Source organism: Stenella coeruleoalba, assembly GCF_951394435.1.
Source record: "Stenella coeruleoalba genome assembly, chromosome: 5".
Classification (NCBI taxonomy): domain Eukaryota; kingdom Metazoa; phylum Chordata; class Mammalia; order Artiodactyla; family Delphinidae; genus Stenella; species Stenella coeruleoalba.
The window spans coordinates 32,586,939-32,606,775 of NC_137150.1; the positions used below are offsets into that span (position 1 = coordinate 32,586,939).

General features: G+C 43.3%; 1 protein-coding gene across 2 annotated transcripts in view; it reads left to right on the top strand.

Annotated features, from left to right (window-relative positions):
• The first annotated feature begins 5,930 nt into the window (after positions 1-5,930).
• Positions 5,931-19,837, top strand: part of RYK (receptor like tyrosine kinase) — a 102,727-nt gene continuing 88,820 nt past the window's right edge. For both annotated transcript variants that reach the window (XM_079923072.1, XM_079923073.1), the window contains exon 1: positions 5,931-6,364. In XM_079923072.1, the coding sequence (XP_079779198.1) occupies positions 6,136-6,364 (229 nt within the window). In that variant the 5' untranslated portion in view covers positions 5,931-6,135. The remainder of the gene's footprint in view (positions 6,365-19,837) is intronic.

Consider the following 19,837-nt stretch of genomic DNA (forward strand, 5'->3'; position numbering starts at 1 on the left):
AGCTACAGAAATGATGCCTGTAATTATCATGAATTTTGTTACATTCCTTTTTTCCATATGGGAACCATTTGTCCCCAAAGCTTATTTTATTATGAAAAAAACCAATTTTGTTATGAATACATTTGTGTGTATACACGCATACATTACACAAATATCTTTGTCTTCTTTCCACTCTTATTTCCTTTTATCATGAAACATAAGATGTATTGACTTTATATCGGTATTATTAATTTCACATCATAGTATTTGAGTTGTAGGATATCAAGAGAAGAATAAACATCACTCAAGTATTTTACCTCCACTTCTGGGGAAGAAATTAGCATGTTTTCAGTTGTACATAGGGGAGTTGTATCATGTCGGCAGAGTTATGATCTCATTATTGTTTTTATTTAGAGATTAAATATAGTTTAAGGAGATGTATATGGGTGCCAAGTTCACAAGGGGTGGACTTGTGATGGTCAATTTAATGTGTCAACTTGACTGGGATAAGGGATGCTCAGATAGCTGGCAACATATTATTTCAGATAAGTCTGTGAGGGTGTCTCTGGAGGAGATTAGCATTCGAATCTGTAGACTGAGTAAGGAAGATCACCCTCACCAATGAGGGTGCCATCATCCAGTCCAATGAGAGAGAGCAAAAAGGTGGAGGAAGGGCTAACTCCCTCTCTACTGCCCTCTGACTTACTCCTGGTTCTCAGGCCTCAGACTGGGATTTAAATTACACCATTGTCCCCACCCCCTTCTCAGGCCTTTGGATTCAGACTGAATTATACTGCAGGCTTTCCTGGGTCTCCAGCTTGCAGACGGCAGATCCTGGGACTTCTCAGGCTCCGTAATCATGACAGCCAATTCCCATAATAAATCTCCTCTTATCTCTCCTCTCTCTCTCTCTCTCTCTCTCTCTCTCTCTCTCTCTCTCTCTCTCTCTCTATATATATATATATATGTATGTATGTGTATATATATATATACATATATACACACACCCACATATATTTATTTATTTATATTTATATCCCATTGGTTCTGTTTTTCTGGAGAACCCTAATACAGTTACTTACAACAACTAAGAGTGGAATATTCAATAAATACAAAAAATAGCATTTGGGAAAAATGGCTCCCCATATGGAAAAATAAAATTGTGTCATATGCCATATATAAACATAAATTCCAGATGGATGAAGGGGCTAATTGTTTTAAAGGTACAAAAGCATTATAAAAACACAAAAAATATTAATTGTGGAGTTTTTCTTAAGCAAGACACAAAATGCAGAAGCCGTAAAGGAACAGATTGTGAGATTTATCTAAAATGAAAATCCAAAATTTAAATTAAGTAAAGGACATCATAAGCAAAGTTAAATGACAAGGGATACAGTAAAAGAAAATATCTACAAATCAAGAAAAAAGGCGAACCATTCACTAGAAAAACAGGCAAAAGCTGTACATTGAATGGGCAATAAATACCTACAAGAAGTTGCTCAACCTCACTGGTAATGAGGGAAACCCAGATTAAAGAGTTATTTTTTCTTTCACCAGACTGTCAAAAGCAAAATGAAAAAACCCTGATATATTACCTTGTCTCTTTCATTTATGCCACTGGTGGAAGGGTACATTGGTAAAGTCTTTCGGAGGGCGATTCAGTGGAATCCATCAACATTAAAAGTTAACTCCCTTTAACTCAGCACTTCACTTCTGAGAATCTGCCCTTCTGAATATCTACGTACGTGCACAGAGATGCACATAAAAGGATGAGTGGTCCATCACCAGAACTGTGAAATCTAGCACTGTCCATCCCAACCAAAATGCCTCTGTGTGTCCTGTCATGCAAGCATCCTCAAGGCCTCAATTCATTTTGATCAGGGAAAAAACAAATCGTGTCAACAATTACCCATTTCTGTAAAACTGAAAGAAACCACACACATACAGTTGCATGTATGTGATACGTGTAGGTAAATGTCTAGAGAAAGGGCTATAAGAACATACGTGAATCTGGGAGGTGGTGGAGAGAGATGATGACTTGTGTCAAAGAGGATGTTCATATTTTCTTCCAGGACTATGGTGCTGCTTGACTCATTCACACTGCAAGTGGAGGTAGAAGGTTTAAAAAGTAAACTGCTCCGTAGTACACAGAGCAGTGTTCCCAACCGCCACTTGCAAAGGAAGGGGGTGTTTTCAGAACTTAGAGCCACCCCTTTCTAGATCCCTCCCCTAGCTGAGTGAGTGCAGTCTGGGTTGGGAGTTGCTCTCAGGGCTCTGTGAACTGGGCGTCTATCCTTGTGGACATGAGTGAGCCAGGCTCTGAGTGGGCATAAGACTCCACGCATGAACACCCGAGTCATTTCCCTTAACCAGGATGTCTCACCCCTTCCCCGCTGGACCCCGACGGCCCAGTGCTTCCACCCACCCACCCTGCTGCATCTCAATCCCAAGGCTGGCCTTTTTTTTTTTTTGCGGTATGCGGGCCTCTCACTGTTGTGGCCTCTCCTGTTGCGGAGCACAGGCTCCGGACGCCCAGGCTCAGCGGCCATGGCTCACGGGCCCACCCACTCCGCGGCATGTGGGATCCTCCCAGACTGGGGCACGAACCCATGTCCCCTGCATCAGCAGGCGGACTCTCAACCACTGCTCCACCAGGGAAGCCCAAGGCTGGCCTTTTTTAGGAGCAGTGAAACAAGTCCTGATGATGGTAGTTTCTGGGCCTGAAATTTGTCTCCTGGAGGAGAGTAAGGTCAACCACAGTGACAAGCAAAACCAAGAGTGGGGGCAGTGGGTGGAGCAGGATGACGACTGTGGCCTTCATTTCCTCCAGGCAAAGAAACCTCAGAAGGCTGAAGTCAGGGCTTCCCAGCATTTTCACACTGAGGCTTATTGGGAAATTTCAAAAGTTGCCACCCACACCCCGACCCAGGAGGGAGAGGGGACTCCTTCTTCAGAGATTGGTTGGGTGTTGTGTGAGACCAAGTACCCTGCAGAGATAGGAGAGACTGGGAACTGGTTCCCCCTCTGGGGAGTTAAAGTGTTGGGAAGTCAAAATTTTAATCTTCTTCAGAAGTTAACATTTGAGTGTAGATTTGAACAGGTGAAGGATGAAGCCATGTGGATGTCAGAAGGAAGAGCATTCCAGGTACAGGGAACAGCAGTGCAAAGGCCCTGAGGTAGGATCGTGTCTGATGCATTGGAAGTACAGCAAGGAAGCCACTGTGGCTGGAGCTAAGTGAGTAGGGGGAGAGTAGAAGAAGACTAGATTGGACACGAAGGGAGGAAGGTGAAGAATGAGAACTACCTTGACATCTTGTAAGGACTTTGCCTTTTATTCTAGATGAATTAGGGAGACATTGGCAGCCTAAGAGGCAGGGAGTGACTTGATCCAGCTAAGGTTTAACAGGATGGCTCTGGCTGCTGTGTTGAGAACAGACTAAAGGAATAAGGGGAAAGCAGGGGGTCAGGGAAGCAGCAACTGAGTCCAAAAGAGAGATGGTAGAGCTGAGATTTTCTTGACAGAGTGGCCGGCATCACTTGGAGGGCCTGTGATACTCTTTGGGGGACAGGGACTCCTTAGAACAAGGGATGCAATGTGCATACCACTTCTGTGTGCTGCTACCCCTTGAAGTTGTTACTGCTGTTAGTCTGGGGCGGGGCCTAGGAATTAGCATTTTTGCATGTTCCCAGGTGATACTACGGCTGGTCTGGGAACATTGACAACCACTAGCTTTTTCTTCCTAGCACTGATGAAAATGTGCAATTGATGTTTATCATACCTCCTCAAGGAAGCTCTTTAGTCACCCCTGCATCCCTGGGCCAACCGTGATGCCTGGCATTAATGTCTTGAGCTTGGCTCTGGGCCAGGCATGGTGCTACCTGGAATGAAGGTCTTGAGGATCCCTGGTCTGAATGGTTGGAGATAACTGGTGATGAAATTTCCAGGAAGTGGTCATTAGAGGGAAGAGGTTAATTATAATAACAACAACAATGGATGTGACACCCACCCATTCCTGTGTCTGCCTAGGTGTTTTACTGACATCTTCTCCAATTAAATCCTGTAAAAGCCCTGTGAATCTGGCATTATCCCCCTTATTTTATAAATGAGGAAACCAGAGGCTCAGAGAGTTTAAGTAATTTTCCCAAGGTCACACCACTAACAAGTACCAGAGCCCAGCCAGGCCTGACTGCCAGACAGCTCCGTGCTCTGCTGACACCACACTCTCCCTCAAGAAGTCACTGATAAGAGGAGATTGCCTTAAAGACAGGGGCTTCCTTACAGGGGGACTGTGAGTCATTTTAAAAAATGCCGGGAAGATGCCATCCTTTAAAAAAACTCCTACTGTCTGAATTGAGAGCCTGTTCACACAGCACATTACTAGCCCCAAGCCTTTTTTTTTTTTTTTTTTTTGCGGTACGCGGGCCTCTCACTGTTGTGGCCTCTCCCGTTGTGGAGCACAGGCTCCGGACGCGCAGGCTCAGCGGCCATGGCTCACGGGCCCAGCCGCTCCGCGGCATGTGGGATCCTCCCGGACCGGGGCACGAACCCGCGTCCCCTGAATCGGCAGGCGGACTCTCAACCACTGCGCCACCAGGGAAGCCCCCCAAGCCCTTCTTGACAGAGCCCTGGTCCCCTAATAAGTAGCAGTGGCTGCCCCAAGAGAAGTATTTTTGCTGACCTTTGTGGCTTTATCGTTCTCAGGTGGAGCACTTTTCCTCAGCCCTCACCCTCTTCTCATCCTCCTCCTGTAGAATGATGGGCACAGTATTCTGTGCTGGGGAGTTGAGGCTTGACAAATCAAGGCTGGTTTATCTCTAAACTCAATCCATCCCTCTCAGTAGAGAAGGAGAAAATCAAGTTCCAGGACTTCCCGCCTCATCAGCCCGGCTCTTCCGCCACCCACCCCAGAGGATAAAAATAGCAGCCTCCCAGGGCCTCACTGCTCTTGCAGCAACTGTGCACTGAAGCTGGGCCTGGCCCGGGAGCAGCTGTTCCCAGAGGCACAGGCCTGGTGGGAGGCATAGGGTCAGGGCAGGGTCTAGGCTGCCCACAGGGGCTAGGTGACCCAGGCCTGGCCGGGATGCTTGGAAACCTCACGAAGAGAGGCAGCACCTGGAGCAGGTTTGACCGCGACTCATCAATAAATACGTCACGAGGTGCACCAGCTCGCTGGTCGGCCTTTAAAAGAGACGAGGTGTATCCGTGATTCTTAACGTCTTTCAGGGACAAGGACTCCCTGAAACAAATGAGGAGATGTACATATCACTTCTCTGTGTGTGCTCAAGCCCACACACAGCACACACCGAGAGGCAGACACACACTTTTGCACACAACTTCATATGCGGGGGGGAGCTGTCAAAGTCCAGCATGGACCACGGGTTGACAGCCCCAAATTCAGGTTGATTATAGAGACGCAAAACGATTATAAAAAATAAAAATTTGTAATGTGTAGGAGGAATAAGGTTAAAGTTTGCAGTTTGCTCAACAAGATCTTCTTAGAAAGTAAAAGTATACAGTATATATCCATCAAAACAGACACAGAAATGTTAATGTTGACCTCCGTTGGTAGGATAAAAGGTATTTTCTCTTTTTCTCTCCAAATAAAAAGCATGTTTCTCTTTTGCCATCAGAGCGGCCCCATCCAAGCATTTCCCTGAATCTGGAAGCCTACTCGGCTGCAGGCGCTGCCCGGGCCTGCCTGCCTGGACCCTCCATCCCGGGCGGGGGTGTGTGTGGTACAGACAATAGACAAGCAAACATCAGGTTGGTGACAACGGGGGGCGGGGACGGGCTCCTTTACAGGGTGACCGGGGAGCCCCTCGCCTTCAGAGAACCTGGAAACTCAAAGCGCTACTCGCCGGGCTCGGGCCCGCACGGAGGAGGCGGTGCGTGCGTGCGCGCTCTCGAGGCGGCGGCGGCGCGCGCACGCGCGCCACCGCGGCCCGCCTCCCGCAGCGGAAGATGCGGCCGAGGAGGCGGCGGCGGCGGCGGCGCGCTCCGGCGGTCTGAAGCGGCGGCAGGGTGCCACGGGCCGGCGGCGCGATGAGCTGGGCGGCCGCCCCCGGCTCGGGGCTGTGAGGGGCTCGGGGCCGGGGGTGGGCGGCGGCGGCGCGGCGGGCGGCCCACGCTTCTCCTCGGCGGCGGCGGCGGTGGCCATGCGCAGGACGGCGCGGCCGGGGCCGCCGGGCCGGGGCCGCCTCCCGTGGACCCGCGGCCTGAGGGCCCCGCCGCCGCCGCTGCTGCTCCTGCTCGCGCTGCTGCCGCTGCTGCTCGCACCAGGCGCCGCCGCCGCCCCTGCCCCGAGGCCGCCGGCGCTGCCTCCCGCGTCCGCCGGGCCCAGCGTAAGCCTCTACCTGAGCGAGGATGAGGTGCGCCGGCTTATCGGTGAGTGGGGCCGCCTGCGCCGGGGTGGGCAGGTAGGGTCGGGCCCCGGTGCTTCCGGCCGCCGGCGGCCCAGTCCGCGCGACCTGGACCGCGGGCGGGCAGGCCCCAGCGCCCCGGGTCGCCTCTGGGCCCCGGCCTTTGCCTGCCTTGCTGGCCGGGAGGTGTGGTCCCTGCCCGGCCCCCGCCCTGGGCCAGCCTTCCGGCCTCCCCCGCACGTCGCGGAAAGACCCGGGGACCCCTCGGCCCCCGGCGATCTACCCCGTTCCAGCCTGCTTACAGCCTCTTTAGCCTTTCGCCTTATTCCCTAGAGGCAGACTCTTCTTCCCTGCCGCTCCAAGTTTCTTTGACCTTTCCTCAACGTGTCACTCTAGGGCCCTGGATTTTGGATACTCGAAATCCACGTTTTATTTAGGTTAAATCTGCTGTGGTTTTGATGCCCCAGTAGAGGCCACACTACGGTGCTCATACTTTCTGGTTATCGTAGTTTTTTGTTTTGTTTTGTTTTTAAATGAGAGACAGAGATTGGTTATAAGGGCACTACATGTTCGTGACAGTCTCCAAATCTTGGGACCGATAAGCGTATTTTACAACAGTGAATGAATCTCCAGGTAGCCGACCTTTTAGCTTTTTCAGTACCTTTTTGGTTCTTGTGTTGGAGTTTGGACTGATTCTGAATTTCTGGGCCACTCTTCTACTTAGAATACCTTGTAAGAAAAGGAGAACTTGGCTTTGGGTCAGTTGGTGGTTCTGTGCTACCTAATTAGCTTTGTCATTGGGGAATTAATTAGAAAAATGTGACTTTGTGGATTCTGGAAATGACCCCTTAGAGGAAGTTCTGATAGAAATGGCCCCAAATGGGAAGTCTTTGGTAGTTGCAGATAGCTATACATTCACTTTCTTTTGTGTATTATGGGCCAGAAAACCACATTTTTTTTTCATTTTTATTTCATCTCAGATTTGTGGTGCGTCTAAGTGTTTGAGGGGGAAAATTATTCTTTTAAGCATCCATTAGCTGTCATTTTATTCAATTTTTTTTGTTATAAGACTTTCTTGAGGTCTGCTGAAGTCCACTCAGTGTTAAAATGGAACTGCTTTTAAGCAGGCTGTTTAGACATTGTTACATATACGGGTTTGTCCCCTTTAACCAAAGAATGCTGTGTTTTTGTAATGTCCTGCCAGTCTATAATCCTCTTTTTAGTCTGGTGGAATTAGCTGAATTTAATTTAGCTAAGTTAAAACAGCAAATTGGATTAGTACTTGAAACAAGACTAAGGTTTAGGAAAAATAATGAATGCTTATAAATTGACTCATAACATTAATTTTAAAAATATGAATGTATTATGCATGGTTTTGTAAAGGTTTTTTGGTTAAAAGCGTGTATATAGTTTGTGACTTTGTTTACATATAAGAAACCAATTGAGGTAGGGGACATGGCACAACCAGAGGCTGACATTGATTGAGTGCCTGCCATATACTTCCTCCTACATGTTTTATACACATTATTTCCTCTAATTTTCTTGTGACCCAGTGAGGTGGATATCATTATTCCTCTTTTAGAGATGAGGAAAGTGAGACTTAAACTTGCTCAAGGTCACACATTTAATAATCTTTTTTAAAAAATAATCAAACATAGTGTTGACATAGGCCACAACAAGTTTCAAATTTCATTGAATGAAATAAAGATATTTATATAGGAGTTTGATTATGGCATGGTGGAAAAGGAGTCATTGCTAATTAATACTTGAAATGATGTATTTGTTACCTGATTGATGAGCATCCAGTTTGTGCCCAGGAGTGAGCTGTTGGGAAGAGGGGAGGGAGGATTTCCTCACTGATCAACCTTGGTCCACCTCTGGGACAAGGGGAACCTTCAGTAGTATTTTCTCTAATGCAAACAGAGTTGACCTGTTACAGTGGGTCTCTTGACTCTCCATCCTGCCAGATCCAGGTCCTCTCCTTCCTTCCATCTTCCGCATCTATTCTGACTTTATTTTTTAGCTGCCCCTGGCTGGGGAAGAACAATTGGGTGGGGCTGAGATGTATACCAGGCATACTGATTTCTCAGAATGCAGTTTCCCACAGGAACTCTTATGCTTATGGTGTTTAAGACTACTTGAAATACTTTGTACCATGTTTTTGTATCATTATGGGTTAAATGCCTTCTGAAAGCTGACTTGGGAAACTAACCATCACTTTATAATATTTGTAAGACAATTAATTTGCAATTCCAAGTATGAAACTTATAAATAAAGTTGGTAGTGACATCTTTATAAATTGAACTGATTGTTCTTGACATGAGAATAAGTTGTTTTAATCCAATTCATATATGCACATAGTTAAAAAAAGAAATCAAATAGTGCTAAAAGACCTCAAATGAAAAAACAGCAGTCTTCTGCCTTTGGCCTTTTTATCCTCCGGGCCCTACTTTCTAGTGGAAGCTACTATCCCAAGCTAGCTCTTTTTTTTTTTTTCCCCTGTTTTTTTTACTTTTCATATTTTGAAATCAATGTAGAATAAGCATTTCACTTCCTAGTATCATAACTGAGCAGTTGTCCTCTTCTCTTGCCCAAACCCCCCAATATAGTTACATCATTTTTAGTAAAAGCAGCAGTCTGTATTTAGATTATTGTGTATATATTTATATTGTAAATTTTTATTATACATTATTATATGTATACATGTACGTATACGTACACACACACACACACACACATATATAAACTCACTTGTGAGTTAAATAGTGACCCATGGTTATGTTTTCTTCTCCTGTATGTTATTGTTTTTCCTGGAGCAAATAAACTATAAACTTTTTGAGTCTTTTCTGTATCTATGGCTACAATCTCTCATACACTCCAAGAAATATGTTAAATGCCTTTTGATATTTTTTTTCCAGGTAACACATCAAATCATCTATCACTTTCACTTGGTTTCCTCTTAGAGACTCCCTGCTTTGGAGCATTCCATCCTCTTCTTCCAATCTGGACAGTGGGATTATTTTTCCTGCACATACTGTACCCTTCTCTCCTGTCTTGGAGCCTCTGTTTCCTGGATCTTCTGTCTTCCTTTTTCTTTGTTTGCTTCATTTTGCTAAAGTATATCCTCAGTAGCTTACTGAGAAGGGTTGCATGGGAGGTAAATAATTTGAAGCCTTATATGTCTGAAGGTGTCTATCCTATCCTCATGCTTTATAGGTGATTTGGCTGAATTTAGAATATTAGACAGAAAAAAAAATATTTTCCCGATTTTTGGTGGCATTTTTACAGTTTTCTGGCTTTAAGGGTTTCTGATGAAAAATCCAAAATCATTCTGATTCCTTTTTTTCCTTGTGTGTTTTTTTCTTTTTTTTTTTTTGTTTGGTTGTTGTTGTTTGTTTGTTTTCTGTTTTTTGAGCTTAGGGTCTTTGTCTTTAAAAAAATTCTGTAATTTTATCAGCTTCAGGTGTGGGTCCTTCCTTCTGTTTGTGGTCCCTCTAGTCTTAGTGAGCCCTTTCAATCAAGAGACTCATATCCTTCAGTTTTCAAAAATGTCTGTTACTTCTGATAATTTCCTACCCATCACTTGTTTTGTTTGTTTCTGAGATATCTATTGGTTTGGTTATTGAATCTTCTGGAATTGATCTTCAGATACTCAACGTATGTTGCCTCTTATTTATATCTCTATGTTTGGAGGTGGGAAGAGGGGGAAATTTTCTTAATTTTGTCTTCCAAGCTCTTTTATTTTTAAAATTTTAATGATGATTTTAAATTTTAGAACTCTTTGTTTTCTGTTTCCATTTCCATTTCATTTTATTCTAATTTTATGGATGTATTATCTTCACTTATCTTTGGGGCATGTGTTTGTTGTTTTTAATTTTTTCTGTATGTTTAACATTTTTAAAATATTTCTTCTGCTTCCTCCAATGTGCCTGTTCATTTCAGAGTTCTTTTTCTGTTCATTTAGATAGTATCTGTTGATCCTTGGCTGTCTGTAATTAAGAGTGAGATGCTGAAAAGTTGATTAGGGGAGGGCAAGCTTGTGGGTGGGTAGGTGGGTGGTCTATTGGCCTCCCTTGGAATGTGGGTGAACATTTCATTGGGAGCCCCCCCGCACACACACATATCAGCACCTTCACAGCTTCTTTGGGACTGATCAGTGTCTGCAGAGAAGACACCTGCAGTCTGCTGCCTCTGGTGTGCTTGGTGGTACACCAGCCTCTCTGGTTCAGTTTTTTCAGAAAAACTTTGGGTCTCTTGCTGGACCTGGGGGCCCAACTGCTTTGAATGCCCCTCATCAGAGGCTCCCCCTTTGACAGGCCAGAGCCTCAAGCCAGCCTTTGGTGGCCCTTGTTGCATCCAGGGCTGAGTCCCTCCAGAGGTTCTGAGAGGCAGTGACCACTCCTTCAACTGCTTTCCATCTTGCAAAAGTTTGTTGAAATATATGTTGCATTGTCTTCTTTCCCTTTCTGTGTTTGTGGTTTAATGTCTTTGTGATTTCATTACTGTCATTTTAGAGGATTCCTAGGAGGATGGGGGTAAAGGCAAGTGGTCATTCTACAGTGTGTAAATGGTTGGGCTTTGACTATTGAAGAGCTGGTGATGTGTAGTTTTTTGGTACTAACAGTATTAGGAAGAGTAGTGGTGGTGGTCACAGAAATGGTTGACACTTGAATTTAGAATGCTGCTGACGTGTGGCAATCTTGCCTGTGTCAGGTACAAAGGTAATCCCTGTTTTGGGTGTGTATTGTTACTTCCATAACATAGATGAGGAAACAGATGTGCAGGAAGTATGTAACTAGCTCATTCCTTGGTAGTAGGGCATGCAGTCTTGATAGAAGTCCATCGGTATAGAGACTCCAAAAGCCTCAGACGTTTTATGTGGCATCCCTGTGTCCCCAGGCCCTGCTTAGGCTGCAGTGTAGGCATCCATTTCTCTATTTTACTGATGAAGACTGATCTGGGGCCCTTTGGGCAGTGAATAGAGGGCCGGGTCTTGACTCAGTCTGGAATCCATATTGCCTCTTTGTCAGCTCTGGAGGAGCTGTGATTAACCAAAATGCTTAAGGACTAGAATCGGCAAGCCTGCTGCCACATGTGCTCATCTGTGGTCTTGATTATTATCTGCATTCTCTCCTGTTCTCTATCTACTTGATAATTCTAATAGCTGAGTTCCCTGGAAGTCCAGAGCTGGTGAAATCAGTCTGTGGCTGGGGCAGTACTAGGGGGTGTGGGAATAAGATGCTGATGGGTGGGGGTTATGATATAAACTGGTCATGGCAGCGGTGATGGTGGTGATAGGGAATCTGTAGGAGTCAGGGGGACTTCTGAGAATAGACTCCGCCTCATACCAATTAGAAATTCACTTTGGATAACTTGCCTCTCCGTTAAAATAAATATCCTCTGAAAGAGTTAAGTGTTGTTCACATCTTTTTTAAAATCAGTTCAATACTAGTTGAGATCATTGCTCCCCAAATCAGTCCAGTAAAAATTTTTGAAGCCCAACCAAGTACCATATATTGTGGTAGAAAATGGCAATTCAAAATTACTGAATTCCTTTTCTTGAAGAACTCAAAATTTCGTAGGGGAGACTAACAGTTGTATCTACAACTATAACACTGAGATAAGAGTTATACTGCTGATTGATACAAGTTTTTGTGGGAATGATTACTTTTGACTGTAGAAGGAGGGGGAGTGGAGAGGCTTAGGGGCTTTCAGGAATGTGTTCCAGGAAAGGAGACATTTGAGCCTCATCTTGAAGGATGAACTTGAAAGACAGAAAAGAGGAGCATTTCATGTCAGGCAGAGAAAATAGCACGAACAAATCCATAGCTGTATGGAAGCAAATTTGTGTGAATTCAAGGAGTAGGCTAAGGTGAGAAAATTTGGCAAAACCAGGGAGTGGCAGAATATAAAGCTGGGAGGTAGGTTGCAGTTAGGTTAGGAATTTGAAGTTTATTTTATAGGTAATGAGGAACTGTTGAACTTAGGAAAGGAGAGTATACAGATAGGACTGGGTTCTAGAAAAGACAGCTTCGGCCCCAGTGAAAAGGGTGGCTTGAAGACTGAAAAGCTGGATCTGGGAAATGGGACAGAGTCAGCCTTGTGCTGGTAAGAGGAATCAACTAGGACAGTTGAGGGGGAGTGGGATGGATTTGTGAGGAATTTTCTGGGAGTTTGGCGAAGACTTAGTGGAGGACACCTCAGGGCTAAAGAAGAGGGAGGAGTCACAGAGGAATCTGAGTTTCACATTTGGGCAGCTGAACTGAAGGACTCTTTTTGGGAAATGGTTGAGGAAAAAGAAAGATGAGACGAGCCACTTGTTCCTCTCCTCCCAGCACCTCTCTTCCTCTTCAACCTCAGGGCAAGTGTTTGGGGGAGGGCAGTGAGGGTGTCCTCTCTGCTGGTGTCTGGCATATCCTGCCACTGCCCAGACTTTGAGGAGGTGGGTGCTGGTGGAGGTGGGTTAGCACCTTGCAGCACACTCTTAATCCTGGGCATTTGGGTAGGGTTGGTGGCATTGATGCAGCATTAATTTGAATCCATGTGTTCTTCACTGGGAGAACAAGACTGAGACATTGTGCAATTGTGGGTTTTGAGTTTTTTTTTTCCTTCTTCGTGCTACACATGTGGGAGAACTCTGTCCAGTTATGGCTAACCTGTCCCCTATGAGTCATATCCTGAGTTGACTAGTCAGTTCTGAAGGTGCTGCCTGGAACACTGTTTGGATTTTAAGGATCATTTTAGAAACAAATGAAACATGTGGGTATTTTTTTGAGCATCACAAATTGAGAAGTTCCACAGCATTACTTGTGGGGTTTTAACACAGTTATGCCAGTGTTCTGAAAAAACTTGCCAGCTATACATACTAAAACAAAACAAAACAAAAACTTGACATGAAGTAGAGCCATTAGCTACTCTGAAATTATATTATGCTTAAAAGTGTGCTTTTTTGTGTTATTGTACATCAAGTACAATGTTTTCTAATCAAGATATTATTATGTAGGACCTCTAAAAATGTGGTGTGCCAGAACAAAAGTGTGTATTGCTGAATTAAGTAATAAACACATATTAATTGATTTTACTTAACTATGCCCAGCAAGTGACAGTGCTGAATGGTAGAATATTTCTGAAAAGTAATTTAATAGGTCCCATTCTTGTTCAAAAGACAGATATGTTGTGTCTTGTTCATAAATAATGAACATGTTCTTATATAAATGTCTTGCTCTGTGTCAACTATTTCACATATTTTATTTTATCAACCACTGGAAGTAGATGGCATTGGCATTTATCTATAGATAAAGCTGAGGCTCTGGGAAATTACAGAATTTGCTGGAGGTCACAGAGATGTCTAGGGCTATATGACTCTAAAGTGCATGCCTTCTCTACTCTGCTGCCTCTGAAAGTTAACAGTTCAGTCTTTATCTAACTAGATCATCTGAGGGGCTTAAACAAAGTACAGATTCCTATACCTACTCTGAGCAATTTGTTTAGGAGATCTGAGATGGGGCCCAGCCAGTGAGATTTTTGAATGGCATGTTGCATGAATTGTAAGATGTACGGCTTCTTCACATTTGAACATCTCTGAAATTGGAACCATTTCACAATCAATGGTGAATCATCAGTTAATTGACAGCTCTTTTTCTTTCTTAGTGGCATCTTAGTGGCACAAAAAATAATGGTGCATTTTAGATTAAATGAAATATAGTATTTTAACAAGGTGATTTTAAAAAAATAATAAATTTATTTATTTATTTTTGGCCACGTTGGGTCTTTGTTGCTGAACGCGGGCTTTCTCTAGTTGTGGCGAGCGGGGGCTACTCTTCATTATGGTGCGCAGGCTTCTTATTGTGGTGGCTTCTCTTGTTGCAGAGCATGGGCTTTAGGTGCGCAGGCTTCAGTAGTTGTGGCACGTGGGCTCAGTAGTTGTGGCTCGCGTGCTGTAGAGAGCAGGCTCAGTAGTTTGGCTCATGGGCTTAGTTGCTCCGTGGCATGTGGGATCGTCCCGGCCCAGAGCTCAAACCCGTGTCCCCTGCATTGGCAGGAGGATTCTTAACCACCGCGCCACTAGGGAAGTCCCAATAAGGTGATACTGTGAAGGAGACAGACATAATTTGCCACCTTTCCCTTTTTTTGGGTACCTGTCACGACTTTCTTTCAGAGTTGTAAAATTCACTGGTGGTAAATTATTTACTTGTGGTAATGGCTGTGTAGTAATGTCCTTGCAGGGTAGGCAAATGATGGCAGTGAGATATTACCATTAGGTTTAAGAGCAATGGTAACTCACTTTTCAGCTAGGAAGTTGCTGGCAAGAGAAATATCAGTGGTTCTCAACCTTATTTTGTGAAAGCCTTAGGGCCTTTTCCTAGACAAGGGTGTGGATCCCACACATATTAAGTTTTGCACACTGTGATGGGGGTTCTTAGACTTTGAGGACCTTATAGGGCCCCCTGATGAAAGCTTATGGGTACACCTGAATCCCTCAAAAGCTGGTTCTGGAAGGGGGCATCTATTAACATTCTATATTTCATCCTAGGATTCTTTGACCGCCTACGTGATTTTCTTTCCTTCTAGTTTTATTGAGATTTAATTGACATAAAGCACTGTGTAAGTTTAAGGTGTCCAGCATAATGATTTTACTTACATACATCATGAAATAATTAACCACAGTAGGTTTAGTGAACACCATCATCTCATATAGATAAAATATTAAAGAGAAAAAAAATTTCATTCCTTGTGATGAGAACTCTTAGATTTCCTCTCTTAACAGTGTTCATATATAACATACAGCAGTGTTAATTATCTTTATCATGTACATTATATCCCTAGTACTTATTTATCTTATAACTGAAAGTTTGTACTCTTTGATTACCTTCATCCAACTCCCCCTGCCGCCTGAATTAAAAAAAAAAATTTGCATACATTAAGGTTTATTCTGTTGTAGTTATATGGGTTTTGACAAATGCATCCAGTATAGTATCATATAGAATAATTTTGCAGCCCTAATAAGTCCCCTGTGAAGGGGGGCATTTATATTTATTAATACCTTTCCTTATATTTTAAATGTTTGCTTTTAAAAATGTATTTATTATGTAAAATTTCAAACATTCAAAAGTAGACAGAATAGTATAATGAACCTCTGTGTATCCATCATCCTGCTTCAACAATTATCAGCTCATGGCCAGTTCTGTTTGGTCTATACTTCTCCACTCCCCAATCTGCTCCCTTGTCCTACTCCCCCTCATCTTCTGCTTGGATTATTTTGAAGCAAACTCAGACATAAAATTTTGTAAAAAATTTTTTGATATGTATCTCTAAAAGATAGGAATTCTTTAAAATTTTGTAATAACTATTATCACACCTAAGAAATTAATAGTAATTCAGAAATACCAAATATCTAGGCTTAGATCTTCCTGATTTCTAAATGAATGTTTATGTAGAGACTCTTGCCTGCCACCTGTTTCTTCCCTTGTCCCTGCTCCCCACCATACCACCGTTTAGTTCCTTTGGTGCCAAGCTTTTTTCACCCTAGGGTCTGCATTGCTCTGCCTTATGTACTTTTCCTAGATCTTTACATGGCTAGAGCCTTCTAGATCTTAGCTTAATGTTACTTCCTCAGAGAACCTTGCCTTCCTAGGGTTGACCCTCAGTGCCACTCTGTTCTGTCACCCTGTTTTCTTTTCCTTTTTTTTTTTTAATTAATTAATTTGTGGTTACATTGGTCTTCGTTGTTGCGTGCGGCCTTTCTCTAGTTGTGGTGAGCAGGGGCTACTCTTCGTTGCGGTGCGCAGGCTTATCATTGAGGTGGCTTCTCTTGTTTCAGAGCACGGGCTCTAGGCACACGGGCTTCAGTAGTTGTGGCACACAGGCTCAGTAGTTATGGCTCGCGGGCTCTAGAGTGCAGGCTCAGTAGTCGTGGTGCGTGGGCTTAGTTGCTCCGCGGCATGTGAGATCTTCCCGGACCAGGCCTTGAACCCATGTCCCCTGCATTGGCAGGCGGATTCTAAACCACTGTGCCACCAGGGAAGCCCCCATCCTGTTTTCTTTAAAGTACCTGATACTTTTGTTGTTTCCATCTCGCTCTGTAGGAAGGCTAATTCTGTTTGAGTAGAGACCTTTTATATTGTTCCACTCTGTATGCCCAGCACCTAAATCAGTACCTGGCATATAGTAGGATATTCAGTAAAAGTTCAGTGAATGAATAAATGAATGAATCATATTTTCTTTTTGTTTTTTTTGGATTCACTATCTTGTGCCTTACTGGGGTCATCATTCTCTTGATCATTTCCCATTGCCCGCTAAGTTATTATCCAAAAGGGGATTGGCCTGAACTTATGAATGTAAGTTTAAATAAATTAGTTTTAATAGCTTATTTCCTTTGAAGTTGCCTGATTTTCCCAAGTCTCTGTCCCCTGAACCCCCCCTCTGGGTAAGGTGCCCCCCATCTTGGCTTCCATAGCTCTATACCATGTACAAACACATCTGTATCACTGTACCCATCATGTTCTATAGTTTCCCTACTGATTAAGGCTACCTCATGGCTTCGCACATAGCTGTCTCTCAGCAGACTGCTGGTCCACACTACAGTTGAAGGATGTAAAATATTCAAGAGAGATTCCGGAAAAATAATTAAAAACCAGAAAACAATTTCTAATCTTTCCTTCTGAAATGCTAACCTGCTGTTAATCCTAGCCAGTGTATTTTTTCATCTCGTACATTGTAGTTTTCATCTCTAGAAATTTGATTTGGGTCTTTTTATATCTTCCATGTCTCTACTTAACTTTTTGTGGGGTACAGTTACAATAGTTGTTTTAATGTCTGCTGATTCTAACATCTGCCAGTTCTGGGTTGGTTTCAGTTGATCTGTCATCTGTCTGTCTGTCTACTTACTTTGCTTTTTTACATGCCTGGTAGTTTTTGACTAGATGGCAGACATTATGAATTTTACCCTGTTGGGTGCTGGATATTTTTGTATTCCTGTAATTATTCTTACATTTTGTTCTGGGACCAGTTAAGTTACTTGGAAGCAGTTTGATCTTTTCAGGTCTTGCTTTTAAGACTTGTTAGATAAGACAGGAGCAGTGCTCAGTGTAGGTCCAATTATTCCCCACTACTGAGTCAAGACCCTTCCGTGTACTTTCTTCATTGACCTGTGACTCATGAGGTTTTCCAGTCTGGCTGGTGGGAATAGGTGATATTCCAAAATGTATGAAGTGCTATGCACTGTTAACCTTTTATTTTTTCTCTGCCCTTGTGTGGCTTCCTTATGCATGATCAGTACTCAGCTGAAGGCTCGAGGGGCAACCCTCTGCAGATCTTGGAAATTCTCTCTCTGTGTAACTCTCTGTTCTCTGGTACTTTGTCCTATGTACTCTAGCTGTCTTTGTCTTTCTGAACTCTCATATACTTTGTCTGTTTTTTGATAATTTCAGATGAGAGGGTTAATCTTGTCCTGTTATTCTATCTTGTCCATAAGTGGAAATGGCCAAGGATTATCTTTTTGATTGTTTGCATCTTTTCTAAAGTTGTTTAACTCCTTAGATTATTTGTTAAAGGAGAGAATTTAGTCTAATTTCAAGAAAAAGCACTAAGGTTGTATACCTACGCATGCGTGCACATGTGCACAAATGTGGGTTTATACTAGCTAACATGGTGTGAGAAAATATTGGATTTGGAATCTGCATATTTGAGTTTTAAGTCCATCTCCTCCTTCTGTTATATGTGGGTAGGCAAGTAATTAATGTTTCTGAGTGTTGGTTTCCTCATATATGAGATGTATAGCAGGATGTCTGTTATCATATTGCCATAATGTATATGAAAATGCTACATAGTCCTCAAAATAATTTATTTTAGTTATTGGTGGGGGATTTGTATGTTTTTGGATAAAAACTCAAATCATAGAATGTTAGAAAGAGAGGTCACTTAGACATCACCTGGTTGATTGCCTTGGGTAGCAACATTTATCACTCGCTGAGCAATTACTTATTGAATGTACAATAGGCCTTATTTTAGGGGCTTGACATGTTTTGGTGAATAAAGCAGATATAGATCCCTGGTCTCATGACACTAACTTCTAGTGGAGAGCTAAGTGACTTGCCTTAGAAAAGAATTCAGGTAGCTTTGGAACCTGACTCCAAGTTAGCACTTGGAGTTGCTGGGAGGGAGAAACGATGTTTGTGAGTTCTCCATTGTGCTTTGAGCCCCTGGCCATAATAGCCAACTCTAAGTTACTAATGGCCTCCACGGCTGACTGAGAGTGTGTGCTCCTATTAGGAGTTGGCTATGAAAGAAATTGAATGGTGGTTATGTCAAACTGTGAGTAAATTACTCCATGTCTACTCTAGAGCTGTACTTGCAATGCATGCATGAGCTTGGTGAGATCATTTTCTTCTTTAAATAGTGCAGGAACCAATGATAAATTAGTTTCCAGAGTATCATTTTACCAGATACTAGAACATTCTCACGCTATGGCAGGGCATGCTTCATATTTTATGTTATAGTGCTAGAGATTATGGGTTACGTTTTTGTTACTATTCTTACATAGGAATTGGGGAGCACCTTTAACATCTCTGCAGTTGTGGTACAAATCACATCTTTGGGGGAATTCTTTTATGGATTTTTTTTTTAAGATGACAGCTATATTAATTGGATGTGAAATCTTGTTCCCTGATCCTGTGTTTTAGTGTCAGCCCTCTTTATAATTTCTTATCCATCTGCTGTAGTATTTTCAGATGGGGAAGGTGACGGTATTATTTGAGTCATCCATTTGAAATCAAAAGTGACAATACTCGTGAAGAGAAAAAAAAGTGACCACACTCTCCCTTTGATTCCACACAACTTCTCTCAAAGGTCATATCATCACAGGTACTAGAGAGGCAAACCTGAGCACAGCATTTGTGATGGAGAGCTTTGGGTTTCCATTTTCAGGGATCACTGAATTACAGTCAAAGTTATGTACTGAAATGGAAGACACGGGAGGGGAGATGCTTGGTACTGGAATAGTTGTATCCTGGAGCCTGATCTGTTAAAGCAGTGGCAACTAATAACCATTCCAGTGGATTGTTTTAAGTGAGCTGTTGATTTTGATCACACATCATGTACTCTTCCTAAAGTGGCAGAGTGAGGAAAGGTGCTCAGTGATTGCAGATGCTGGCTTTTCTTTGAGAGGATCAGGAGGTTCCCTTTCTTGGTGCTGACCCCCTAGCCACTTCTTAGGGACCAAAGGATGGACCTCTTGCCTTTCCTTTGAGGAGGCCAGTTTTAGGCATGGGATGAGGAGGCAGCCTGTAGGAAGCGGGTGGAGGGAAGGGGCATGTTTACTTTGTCTTCCATTGTTGATGTCTTCTTTCTCTTAAAAGCTCACTTTAATTCTTTTTATACTCTCTGTGTGTACATGTGTACTCTCAGCCCACTTCTATCCAGACATTTATGGTTGCAGGAGAAATGTAGGAGGAAAATCTGAATGGGCAGAGATCACATGAAACATCTCATTTAATCTACA